The sequence below is a fragment of the Etheostoma spectabile genome, chromosome 5 (genome assembly GCF_008692095.1).
Source record: "Etheostoma spectabile isolate EspeVRDwgs_2016 chromosome 5, UIUC_Espe_1.0, whole genome shotgun sequence".
NCBI lineage: Eukaryota > Metazoa > Chordata > Actinopteri > Perciformes > Percidae > Etheostoma > Etheostoma spectabile.
This window is the reverse complement of record NC_045737.1, coordinates 25,879,644-25,893,333: the sequence shown is the minus strand read 5'-3', so window position 1 is coordinate 25,893,333 and position 13,690 is coordinate 25,879,644. Positions and strand designations below refer to the sequence as shown.

Sequence of the window (13,690 nt, the reverse complement as noted above, 5' to 3'; positions counted from 1 at the left end):
CAGAGAAATGGAAAACTTACAGTGTAAAAATAAACTTATCGGTGCTCTCCTGTGGACATTCAATGGAATGGAGACGGTTTCCAAATTACTTCAACCCTAATTTGTCATTTCTGTACTGCAGGCTCTTTTTACTTAGTAGCTAACATTCTCTAACACAGGTGACGCGGTCAGCACCAAGACCAAGAGGTGTCCACTATCATGCAAGCCTGGGAAGCGCAAAGAGGGAGGAAATGGTAAACTTTGAGTGACAGGGCTTATTCACACTGTACAGTGCCAGAGGTTGTGACAATGGGGGGGAAGAAAAATAAAAAATAAAAAGTGTGAAAATATATTACAAATTAGGAGACATACAGAAGAATTGTGACCCCAGCAGAAAAATAAGAGTCTCCGGGGGAAAATCAGGAGGGTTGGCAAGTATGACTTAATTTTTATTATAGATGAGTATAGTTTATCATTTTTTTTTCTCTTAAATGTATAGCATGATTACTAGTATATTTGACTTTTATTTTGTAGACGTAAACCAATTAAAATGTACTGTTATATTTGTTTTTAAATTGTCCCTGATCAGCACATATTTGGGCCACAACTCTGTCATAACCCAATGTAGGTCAATCCTTTCAAAAAGTTTTATTTTGTTATTATGTTGAAAGTCATCCGTACCTAAGCAAAATTGAAACGGAAAATAATACAACACTGCAACTTTAAAAATCAGCTTTGCAATCCATTCAAAATCCTCCGGCTCCTTACTTGCACTCACATGCTCTGATTAGGAGTCTTTGTGTTTGTGTTCACCTGATGAATGTAATCCCAAAATTCTCTCTCTTTTAGCTGTGTTAGGTATCAATCATCTCCTGGGAGAAACCCATGTCTCTTTAGCTGCTAAATTCTCCACTATGTTCACCAGCCTGTGTCTTACTTTAATATGAGGCATCAGCTGTCTGGGTTAGACAAATCAAGCTGGAAGTCTTCTTTCCCTGCTAATCTGACCTGAGGAATACGTCTTTTTAGTTGTATGAATGTCTCATACAGGAACAAAACACCAACGATAAACCAACACACAACTGTCAAAATAAGGTCCCCACCTGATAATTGCCAATGCTAACTCCTAGAAGATATTAGCTCAGGTAATGCACACCCCCACACCTGCAGCACCACAACACAACCTGCAGGGAATTCATTCATTTGCAGTCCCAGTAAAATACAGCCACAGTGAATGTGGAATTAAATCAAACTGTGCACAGTTGTCGTTCACACAAATTTACATATGTTTATACTTTGTAACGTGGAATAAATCAGAATACAGAAACCAGTTTTACTCCTGTTACAGTGTGAACAAACCTTTACATCTGTGGAACAAAGAATTTGAATCCATCCAATGAACGGGACAAAGAGGACGGGGAATTCATGCAATGCTTCTACTGCATTGTACAGCTCGACTCGCTCTTTTGGTTTTCCATTAGCAAAAGAAGTGGAAGGTTCCTGGTACTTATTTTGGTACCACCTCTGTCAAGGTTCCAAGCAAGCTGAGCTAATAATAGAAAGTGGAGTTAAAACAATGCAGACCACTGATAGGTCACAGAGAACTGTCACAAAAGTGACCCAGGACATTGTGCACAAACACAAAAATATTTCAAATTGACAGACGGTAAGGTCATTTTCACACCAGCTAATAAACTGGTAGCAACAAAGCTGTTAGCAGTTACACCGGACATCTTTCAAGAAAAGATATTCGTCTGTACAGCAATAGGTTTTGATCTTCTGTTGCAAAGAGCGGATGCAGCGGCACCATGTTCCGGCTACGAGGACGCCACTGGAGTTTACAGATTGCCTCTTTGGCGTCATCAGGTTCCATTTTAGTATTGTGTTTAAATCTGAAATATTGACTAATACATTAATTATTTTGCTTTGCCACAAAATCATCTGACAATCCCGCCTACACTGAGGCGATACTATCCGCAGTGGAAAACGCAAAGAGAGAATTGAGTCGAGTAGAGTGCTACTAGTGACAATGCTACTCCCAAAACCTAATAGAAAAACATTGAGAAAACTTGCCAACAGGATGTTGGATCAACCAATCAGCTTGCTTGACGCATAGAGATTTGGGAGGCGCGAGCATCAGCACCTCTGCGACCAACTTTTACCCACAACATTGTTCTCTGCGTAGGTGTAAGATTTTACACGCAACTTTGGGGAAGCATAAGATTTTTACAAAAATACCTTGAATGTATACAACACATGATGGAATTTAAATAATTAGTTAGTAACAAAACACGATTTTACAAAATGGCTCAGCACAATTATCAGAACACATCTGTGTAACCCGTACTGACTCCGACTGCCACCAGGTGTTGGCCCCCTCTACACAGCTCCAGGTCCAGGTCTGAGCTCCTACCTGGACTCTGCATGCTAATGTAGCAGAGGAGCTTGTCTCGTCCCCTCAGCAGCTCGGCCTCGGCCCTGTCGCCCTCCTCTCGCTCCATGTCAGCCTCTAAACCTTCAGCCACCTCCATGGCGCTTCAGAGGTGGAAAAACCAAACCCGGATCCTTCTGTTCTGGATCTCATGATGTCCTGACTACAGCTGATCCTGCCTCAAAAAAACTGACGTCATCTGGGAGGAAACAGGTCCGGGATACATTCGCTGTCTTTTCGACTATCACTGTAATATAAAAGACACACTTGACTGCACTGATAATCTGTAAGATTTCCTCTTTCACTGCGCTCTCTCTGCACCTGCAGGACGATCTTTTATATTTTTAGACTTCCAACATAGTAACTAACAGCCTGGAGAAAGCTTTCTTTTTGCATTGATCCTCAATCTGCAGTTGTCTTCAGCATTTAAAGATTTAAAACGACGCAACTTTCTCTGCGTCCGTCTCCCTCTCTGAGCCTCAGTTCAAAGCTCAGGAGAGCAGCTTGGAGATGTGTGACATCACTGTTGCCCCCAGCCAATCCTGCAATGGCAATGATATCACCGCGGCAACACCCCCTCCCTTCCCGTTCTCTGCTGCATCTTTACTGTGTGGAAGGATGATGTCATCGTTTCAGCTGCGGTGCGGTCTGACCGACTGACTGATCAACACATTGACTCAGAGACTGACTGGACGGACGAATGAATGAATGAAAGAAAGAATGAATGAGTTACTGATCATCGACTGACCAAATAATTAATAGAAATAACAGTACAAAAGTAGTAGCATCAAAATATAATTAAAGTACCGAAAGTGAAAGTGCTCATGATGCAGAATGGTATAAATTATATTATTGTATTATAATTACTGATGCATGAATGTTCATCACTTAAAATGTTGCAGCTGGTAACGGTGGAGCTCATTTTAACTTTAGGTTTTAATTCTGCTGCTTCTGTCTACTGTGGTATACACAAAGGATGACCCCTCATGATCACCAAAGTTATTACAGTTCAGCCATGAGGGGAACACAGATTGAGATATTTCAGTTTGGGCTGTAATAGGCCTGTAACAATTATTCCACAATTGTCCACTTGTCAAAATTATTTTACATAAGTGCAGTTTCCTTTTCTGTGTTTAACCGCAATAAATTGCTAACATCAGCCCTGGTCTTAAGGCTAGGCTTAAGACTGGTATTACCGTATGACTGGTAATTGTTGATTTTGTTCAGATATGCCAAATTGTAATTCTATAAGCGATTATTGGTCAAACTATTTTTTTATTATTGGTTCAACTGTTAGTTGTTAGAACTTGAGCCTATACACTTTTATAGCAGCAAAAATGTAGTTAGTTACATTATCTGGGTCACATAACAGTGATCTAACCAAAAGAGGTATTTAGTATAGTCAACCCTTATTGACTGATCATCAACTATAAACCGCCAAGCAGGTAACGGAGTCCCAGTTCACCTGCTTGTAACTCTGTGACATACTGTGCGCATCAGCGGACAGCTGCAGACTTGAACCGTTACGCAGCCACTATGTTGTGCGCAATGTTGTGGACACATGCAGCTACTTTCATGGAACCACTTGCAACCAACCAAGTCTGCAGAGCAAATGTCCGAGCCTCTCTCTTTATAGCATCCACCTGCGAGGTGTCTACCATGCGTACTCTGTGTGTAGGACAGCCAATTTCACCCGCCAGTCCTCATTGATACAGTGCCATATGTCCTGTAGCTCCACACTGTGAGCGCCGTCCAGCAGAGAGCCACCAACTTAGCAGAAGCTTAAAACTTGCTAGTGCGAAGTTTGAACTAGCAGGTTGACTAGCAGTTTGTAATGACCATTTTCTTTTACAATGCAAAAAAAAAATGTTTTTTTTCAATGCCAACCAAGTTTCAGCACCAAAACAAAAATTTGTTATACTTCATATTGATGAACATAAACACGATCTATTAAAACTTGATTGTACATATCCACAAGCAACCACAACAAATTCAAGTCTGAAACCGGCAACGTTTTAATTTAAATCAGGAACTATACAGTATATGACCAAAGAATGTGTTGACAAGGTTATAAAAGCTGACATATTAGACTTAAGGCACTTGAACGCTTTTGATACTAAAAAACACACACAACAACTTTACAGCTCTAATTATTGACAAATACTGTCAGTAAGTCCCTGTTATTACATTTCTATATTATTTTGTAATTTTAAGATTTATTCTTCTGTTGCTCCATAATCTTATCTGGATAAGAAAAATGTAACAAACGCATTTGACCCTTTTGATTGAGCAACAGCTGTGACTTGTGACAGTGACGCAGATCCAGTGTGACACATCTTCACAGCTGTTAAAAGGAACTGAAAGTGTCTTTAAGTAAAATGTTAAACATATGATACTCAATGACGTAACACAGTAACAAGCTCTTCCATTAACTGTACTCAGCCAAAGATTGTCTGAGGTGAAAGAAGCATCACTCTGTAACAACACTAACGTGGTTTTGTAGTTCTAACAACTCTCTATGCTAGCATAACAAGGCTAACATTACTGAATGAGAGACATTCATTGTACACAGAGATATGTCACAAACAAACCGAAGGCATTACAAGAGCAGTACGCTGTCAAAATTGGCCAAATACCCTGTTTGAATATTCCTTCTAAAAAAATATATGTACAGTATATGTATATATTTGAATATCTATTTATGAGCATTATGCCCATAAGAGGACAAACCAATACAATGGGAGACATAACTACTTGTATAGGCATATTTATTTCAACATAAACTATTTATTTTTTTTTTTTTTAAATCTGCGTACACCGTACAAAATAAAAACTAATAAAAAGTATGTAATAAAATAAATGTGCAGGAGGCAGGACATGACACGAACCGCGATCCTGTATGTAGTTTGTAATTTCTTTTTGTAGTCTCTTGCCGTTCCTTGAATCTTGACAATTTCAGCGTCAGTCCTTACCCTTAGAAATTCCTAAATCTCGTCTTCTCTCTCCTGTTAGGAATTTTCATTGCCGTATTTGTGTTGCTTCTACTACACCATCCACGTTTGATTACTTTAGGTAGCACCAGCCGCATGATAAAAACGCCATCAACACGACCATTCACTCACTGTGAATTCTCTGGGCGACTGACTGGGCTCAACTGGACCTTACACAGAAAAGGAGCTTGACATTTTAGGAGCAGCAGCCCAGGCCTGCGCTAGAACGTGTGAGGCAGATAGCCGCGGTAGTGCTGCTTCCCCCCCAATTGAATTTTCATTTTCATATTAGAATGTCTTGTTTTACAATCCGAATATAGATTCAAATTTAAAATATTCATTGACACACCTACAGTGCACCTACGTTTATGACCACAACAAAGATGAAATTACATGTATTGAGGTTGGTGATATCATGGCAAAGGCTTTGCATCAATCATAACTTCTGTTTTATAAAATTGCATGTTTATTTCTATCCAATTTTGATGCTGCTGTATGAATGGACTGGAACGTGCAACAAAGTTAACTGTTCACTGAATGTGACATGTAAACTTAGGGCTGCACAATTAATCAAATTTAATCGCGATTACGATTTTGACTTCCCACGATCAAATTTGCGTGATCAAGCGATTATTTTTTTTTAAAGCGTCATTTCATAGAATGCTCCGGGTAAATTTGCGAAGCCCATCTACCGCTCCGTAAAGCCGTCTGCTCATGAGCCAGTCAGAGTAGTTCTCTGCACCCCGTGATTCTAAATGTAGACAGTCACAGAGGACAGAGTAACGGGAGGAAAACTCAACAGATAGCAGTCGGTCTTTCATCAGTATTAAGGTTTACCAGTTTACCAGTAAACGCAACATTTTGTCCCGTCTGTTGTTTTTCAGACAAAAGCAGTGAGCAGTGCTAGTCGGTGCTATAGCGTCTGTTAGCTGTTAGCTAGTAGCATCTGTTAGCTGTTAGCTCCTCTAGGATGCACCGGTGCTAATGTCCTCGCATCCGTTGCAATGCTGTTTATATGGATATGGTTTAATTTTGCGTTACATTTCATCTGTAAAGCCGTGCCTGTGTTGGATCTCTGCTCACTCTCCTCTTACTCTCCGCGCCACACAGCGGCCTGGTCCACACTTATGACATTTGTCCACAGTTTAAATTTTTTTATTAACACAGCTGTATATTGTTAAGTATGAGGGGCAAACCCGTATTTGTACCAGTGTTTCCAACTCTGCTATCGCGGCCGCCACGGCGAAGAACACAGAAGAAGTTACTGAATGCAACTAACTTCAGTTGGTAGAGTAACAGCGTGAGACGGAGCTGCTGGACCTGGGCCAGAGATCTGACCCATTGCGAGAATATCATAGTTCATAAAAATGCAGCGCAGTGAAGATACAGACGTTTCATACACACGACGTGTGTATCCGCCATTCGACCCGTGCTGGACCCGTTCATAATGAGTCAGCCGTCTCTCTGTGAGTAGCGTCCATCACACTCCCTCTCGCAGTTATAAATAGCCTTTGTGACAATAAAATTTGTTTTGGTTAAAATCAACAAATACTCGTGAGAATAATCGCAATCAAAATTTTGATCAAAATAATCGTGATTATCATTTTGGCCATAATCGTGCAGCCCTATGTAAACCCTCCGTCCATTTCCAGCATTAGGTAATTGGTATGGATAGCTCCCGGGTTGTGACCCAGATAACCCTGGTCACTGGTGTGAAAGAGGTATCACTGACTGAATCATGCCAGTTTCAGGAGTTACAGTCTCCCAGTTAAACTTTTATTAATATCATATCAATAAATTAAGCTTATTAACTTGATCCTTCAGTATTTTGATCAACTTGCTTGTGGAAAATAAGTTTTGCCTGATTTAGTATCTACAGCTGGTTTTTTTATTTTTTTTTATTAAAAGAATATTTTGGGGCTTTTCTGCCTTTAATTTGACAGACAGCTAGGTGAGAAAGGGGAAAGACATGCAGGAAACCTGGACCTTTGCGTAGAGGAATAAACAATAGATGTGCACCTGCTCTACCCACTGAGCCAACCCAGCCACATCTACAGCTGTTCAATGCGCCAGACACACATTTAGTCAATGTTTAGGTAAATATTAGTATGAGGAGATCATTTAAATTAAAAAGGACTGGGATCAGGGCCTTGATCAGGACAATAAAAACACACACACACCTGGTGCAGCCTGGTTCATGTTGAGCTCGCTGGTTATCAGAACCTCCAGGACCTGAACCAGAGGATCCAGACTAGAGTCAGGCCTGAACAGGAACCAGAAACTCAGTCAGATTCAACATCACTCACACAAAAAGGATTTAGATAGTCTCAAAGTCACAATGCCAATTACAATAATAAAAAGAATATCAAGATTCTTGGTTTCATTTTAATACAGGAAGCTGGTTGTTAATGGAGTTTAATTTTCAGAATCTCAGGAAGATAGTGTTTGTTACTGACCCTGCTGCCTGTCTGAACAGCAGTGGGCTGAAGCTCTCCGCCAGGTTTCGGGGGCTCAGCTGGTTCCTGGTGCTGTGCATACAGAGCCGGGCCAGGTGTCGGACCACACTGAGCAGGGTCAGGCCGTACTGTGCCGGGCAGGTTGGAGAGCTGGCCACCCCCCGCAGCATCTGAGCACATTCCTCTAGGTCCCGGACCTCTGCAGACCAACACATTCAACTGTTAACAAACACAGACTCCAGCAATGTTGCGGTGAGTCGGGATAGGGAGGCCTTAATGTCACCTTGCACTGCGTGAATCATGTCGGCCTGCAGCACGGAGGGGAGGACGGGACCGGGTAGATCCTGCAGGAACCGGAACACCCCGTCACACAGGGACGAAACCTCCAGCTGCTCCAGATCTGAAAACAAACACACCTCAGTTATAAAGGAACAGGGATCGTTAGTTATTCACAAAACTCATTGCCATTACAGAAGAAGAAGAATCCAGATGTTCAACATCAAGAACAACAGTAGAAGAAGAAGCCTCCTCACCAGTGTCGGCCAGCTGCCGGGTCTCCAGACCTCCTCCACTCAGACTGCGATATACACTTAGACTGTCCAGACCTGCAGCACCACAGATCGGATACAAACAACAATACATGACCAGGCACAAAGCCTCCAATGGAAACAAAACAATCATCACATACAGACGTTGATTTTACTGTAGGAGTGGTTCTCTGGAAATTCTTTTTTTTATAATTACTTTGTTTATTTTGCTAAGACTCAACCAGGGCTAAGCAACATTTCCCATATTGGTGCCAGTTTTGCAGTATGCTCCGGTTTTGATACCAAACTCTTTTTGAGTATTTTAGTTTTGGGAAATATTACCATGTTTAACCCTTTTTTGAAAAAGGATCCAAATATCCTGAAAGGATTAGTCGGCAGACAGAGAATTAATAGGCATTTTTATAATTAGTTAGTCTTTTTTTTTAATGCCAAAAGCTCTTTAAATTTACTTCTTAAATGTGAAAATGTGCTGCTTTTCTTTGCGATACTTGATTCTCAACTCTTTGAGTTTTGGTTTTATGTTTAGACAAAACAAGAAATATGGAGCATCACCTCAGGTAAATTACAGTATAATGGACATTTTATGTAAAAATCAATCAATTGAGAAAATAATCTGAAGGTTATACGTTGGCAACGGTTCAATGCATCAGTATTAAAAAAAGGTTCAGCCAAAATGAATGAATTACATTATTTGATTAAGAAAAACAGGATTATGAATCTGACCAATTTCTGATACTTGACCTTTCAGATTCTTTGTGAAGGAACTGCTCAGGAAATTTGTTCCACATCCTTTCACAAAGGTTTTAAGTTTAGTTTAAGTGCAAACTTTTAACCATATTTCGCCAAACACAGACGTTGTGTGATTCTATTAGTCCTGTGCAAATTGGCATGTCTGTGTTTCAGGGTAATATTGGCAGCGTTGACAATTATAAATAACCATCAATCCTATAATGTCAGTAAATTTGAGTGCAGACATCACTTCTCCCATGTTAATTCGCTGCACAAAGCACAAACATTTCTCATTTTTTAAATCACACACGGTCCCCTGGTAATACTAGTCCCATGTGAATAGGGCTTTATTGGAGACAGATTTAAGTTTGATCTAATCTATCTCTACTTCTATCTGGCTAAGCAGCAAATTGGCCAGACAGTTAGCCTGCCAGCATCTATGCTATACAAGTTGCCATACTAACTGAGCTTGAACTATGTTGAATCTGCTTTATGGAACTGAATCAACAAAACAATAAGGCTTAATTTGGTAAGCTTGCTTTATGGTGTGCGTGCATGTGTGTTACCTTTGGACTCTATGGCCTCCATCAGTCTGCTGAGGAGGGGAGGGGCTGTGTCCGGGGGTCCAAACTGCTCAGGGAGGTCTGGCAACATAAAGCCTAAAAACAAACATGTTATTAGAGAGTGAATCTTGCTTCCTATTTAAAAAGTCTGACAAGCATTGAAGATAGGTAGTTAATGAGGAATGTTTGTGTTTTTTTTAACCTGGACCCTCTTTTCACATATTGTTTGTGTCTAAATGACTAATGGGAACAACAATGTTTGAAAGTAGTCCAGTGTTGTAGCCACAAAACAAAAGGCTGCAGTGTAATCTTTTGGAGAAATAAGCACTGTCAATGTACATCCACTAAAAGTGCTGTTTTTGCCACTGACAGGTTCAGATTGGTCTTGTTGTCAGAAGAGAACATTGGGAACGTTAGTGAAAGTTGAAAAAAGAAGTGCTAGGAAGAGTTTATTGTGTTGGGAGATCAGAAGCGTAGTATGTGTTATCTAAAATATTTGCAATAAAAAAAAAAAATTTGGGAATTGTGCCAACAAAATGTTGAGAATGTCAAAGTAGAGGGTAGCATCTCCGGTCCGTACACTGCGCCTGGCAGACCATCGGGTCTGCAGTGACCATTTTGATCGGTGATCACTACTAGGAGAGGAAATAATTTTCCTAAAGAAAAATGCTTTTCTTGGAGCGGAAAGCTGCAGACGGAGCGGAGGTTATGTTATAAACTAAAATCTCTGTGTTGACCTGACATCATTAAGTTACACACAAAGGCATAGCAGGATAAGGATAACTTCACCATAAAGTAGTCAGACATTAACAATCTAAGCACATTTAGTGGACAAACATTGATGGTGCTTGATTATGCCGAAGGACTAGATTACAGGCCATTTTGCAGCAGAATATTTATTTATATATCCATGCAATTGGAATGAACATTGAAAATATAAAAAAGTAGAGTGCTGCTGGTTATTACTGTGATAGTATGACAGCTTTTCTAACTTCTTCTGCACTTAAAATTGTGTTTTCACAGGTTTATCAAACTGATTTTATTTTATTTGGGCATAAAGATGCAGATTAAGATAATACATTTATCTTCCTTCTCCGAGCTGCTGCAGTCGCTTGAATTTACACTTATGTCGTGTTGAAAGTGATACAGAAATGTTTTAGGTCCAATAGTCAGATTACTGTGAGACCGACACGTTAAACAGCTGTCAGATAAACGCACAGGGATGCACGTCTGAAAGGGACTCATGATGAAGAACATAAAGCAGATCAGTAAAAGTAAACACTAATATGGGAATTGACAGCTGATAAAAAATCTTTAAGAAGCAGCAGCAGCTCCATAGACCTCACACCTCTAAACAAGAAGCTCAAACTGAGTAAAGTACTTTTATAAAAAACAATTACAGATGCCCTTTCATATGACTCTTTGTAGATTGGCTTTTTAAAGCTAATGGACTTGCACTTACTTCCTGCTGTCCGGAGTTTGTACCTTTAAGGTAACCCTAACCCACTTAATTGGAAGTCGCTTTGGATAAAAGCGTCAGCTAAATGACATGTAATGTAATATGAAAGCTGCATGGAGCAGAGTGAGATGGTAACCCACCACATTCAATTCAATTTTATTTATAGTATCAAATCATAACAAGAGTTATCTCTGGACGCTTTACAGATAGCAGGCCTAGACCGCACTCTATGATTAAGACCCAATAATTCCAGTAACACATCACTGCTGCTACCCAGCTGCCACCACAACACACGCATACCATCAAAACACATACACTTCCTGTGTTCTCTGGTAAGGCTGGTGTTTGTGTGTGAGTTTCCCAACACTTGAAGGTTTAGGTACAAAGAAATTCCACATACTTGACATTAGAGTGCGCATGCGTGCGTGCGTGCGTGCGTAAAGCTGTTGCTGAGGAAGCAGCTGAAGGAAACTGAAGTGTGTGAGTCACATCGAGTCAATCCAATTTTCAGACTGAAAACAGTTTCTTCATACCAAAAATGAGACTCTTTGACTACTTGCAACATCCACATGATTTATGATAAACATTGGGGGGTATCACGACTCTTCAAATCCACGATTGGATTTTTGATTTTAAGGGTCACAATTCAATTCAATTTAAACTTTTTTTTCCCCCAACATGGATGGCAATGAAAAAAGTTTACCAAAGTTGGACAAAACGTTGCGTCAGTCCCCTGTCTTTGACACTTCAACTACTGTCTGTTCAAAATAAATAAAAAACTATAGCTAAGTTTTCATCCACTTGTCAATCTAATTATCTAAGTTTGGTAAAAATCTCATGCGGATAAAGTTGGTTAAAGTGTGATTCCATCCAACGGCTTTAAAGCGAATAAAAACCTGATCATAATGACTTCACATACTGTTTTGCGATCAATCTGATATATCGAATTGAGTTGAGACCTTTTAAGGTGTTTCCATTCATTTTCGCACTGAATAGCATAACATTCAAGCAAACTTTTGCGAAAAGGTTTTTCTAGACAAAATGGATCGCGCCATCTACCAACAAATGATCAATATTGCACAAGTTGTAATAATGCTTATGTGCCAGCTAATAGCGACATATCAAGTTATAATAAGAAAACAACGACACTATCAACACATCGCTATGAGGATGCAGATGCGACTTGGCTTTTGTTTTCCCTCCGGCACCGCTAACTCTTTTTTTGAGAAATGTCCCGCTGTTTGAGCCCATTTCCTTCGCAAGTTATTAAAAAAATTCAAAATGTCTCTCATCTCCTTGTTCGTCCACTTACATCTGTCTTTGTTGAAACCCACCACGTGTGCAAACAGAGCGGAAATACTGTGAGGAAATTAACTACAACTTCTTTGTTTTGTGGCGGGTTGAAACCTTAAAATGACCTAAAACCTAATCCCAATTCATTATTTATTTGGCAAATAACATTACCATCAGCATTTATCGCATACGCTGTATAGCGATAAAGTTAAAATCCGATGAGACCGAACGCATTTTCTTTAAGGTTAGTGGTTTGAATTTTACTGTTTCCATAAGGCATTTTTCATTCGCTATCACTTATTAGGATAAAAAAGTGTGGATGGAAACATAGCTCATAATGTTTTTATTGTGTTTTTTCTGAACCATGACTCCTAAACTGGGGTATACCGAGTTATATAATGTTAATGTATAATGCTTTTAATATCTGGACACCTTTCTTCTTGTCTGATTGATGTTTTGGGACTCACCTTCTGACTCAGACTCGGTCCTCACAGATGCTGCAGATGGCGGCCTGGGTGGGCGGGGCTTCGGGGTGGGCGGGGACATCCTCTTTCTGCCAATAAACTCCACGTACGTCCCTGGAAAGTCGCCTTTCTCCTGGCAGCCAGAAAGGGGCGAGTTACGAGACGTCTAATTCTTGTTTGTTTAGGTTACAAAATGAATATCAATAAATACATTTTTATCCGATTTTTTTTAACTCAAATATCAAGAGTAAAAATCTATGTTGATCAGACTGTACTACAACACATCTTGACTTTTAGCTTTGGATCTTGCATGGAAATGAAAACATTTGAAGTCTTAATTAGCACTGAACCCTTCTGACATTTAAGGGAGTCATTTACTAAAATGCCTTTCCAATTTAAATAATTAATTTACATGTATTCAGTCATTTATCAATTAAAAAAAGCAAACATTTGCTACTTTTTAAACTGAACAGTGCTTTTTTGAGCCCACAGATCCAACTAAACAGGCAAAATCAAAATGGAAACGGTAGAGATTATTAAATAATATTTTGTTGTAGAATTGTATAAAAAAGCTTAGATGTTTGGTGGGAGGATTCATTCTTTGCTGGTTGAGTAAGAAAGACTATCAGTTAGCACGAACAATGAAAGAACATTTGACATTTAAGTTAATAACGTCAAAGTCGACACAATCTGTCTGAGCCAACATGAGGGGGAGTGGAAGCCATTCCTCGTAAAAAGCAGCAACATCAAACAAAAAAGTGTAATGTGAGATAACACA

The 13,690-nt window shown here is 39.7% G+C and overlaps 1 protein-coding gene across 3 annotated transcripts in view; it reads right to left on the bottom strand.

The window, feature by feature from the left end:
- The window catches only part of LOC116689915 (phosphatidylinositol 3-kinase regulatory subunit alpha), a 26,020-nt gene that overhangs the window by 8,336 nt on the left and 3,994 nt on the right, over positions 1–13,690 (bottom strand). For 2 of the 3 annotated variants that reach the window (XM_032516599.1, XM_032516601.1), the window contains exons 3-8: positions 12,916–13,045; positions 9,700–9,792; positions 8,390–8,461; positions 8,140–8,256; positions 7,857–8,055; positions 7,581–7,663 (exon numbers count right to left, since the gene is read on the bottom strand). In XM_032516599.1, the coding sequence (XP_032372490.1) occupies positions 7,581–7,663; positions 7,857–8,055; positions 8,140–8,256; positions 8,390–8,461; positions 9,700–9,792; positions 12,916–13,045 (694 nt within the window). Of the gene's footprint in view, positions 1–2,392; positions 2,894–7,580; positions 7,664–7,856; positions 8,056–8,139; positions 8,257–8,389; positions 8,462–9,699; positions 9,793–12,915; positions 13,046–13,690 lie in introns of those variants that run through there. The other variant, XM_032516602.1, reaches the window with a different exon arrangement.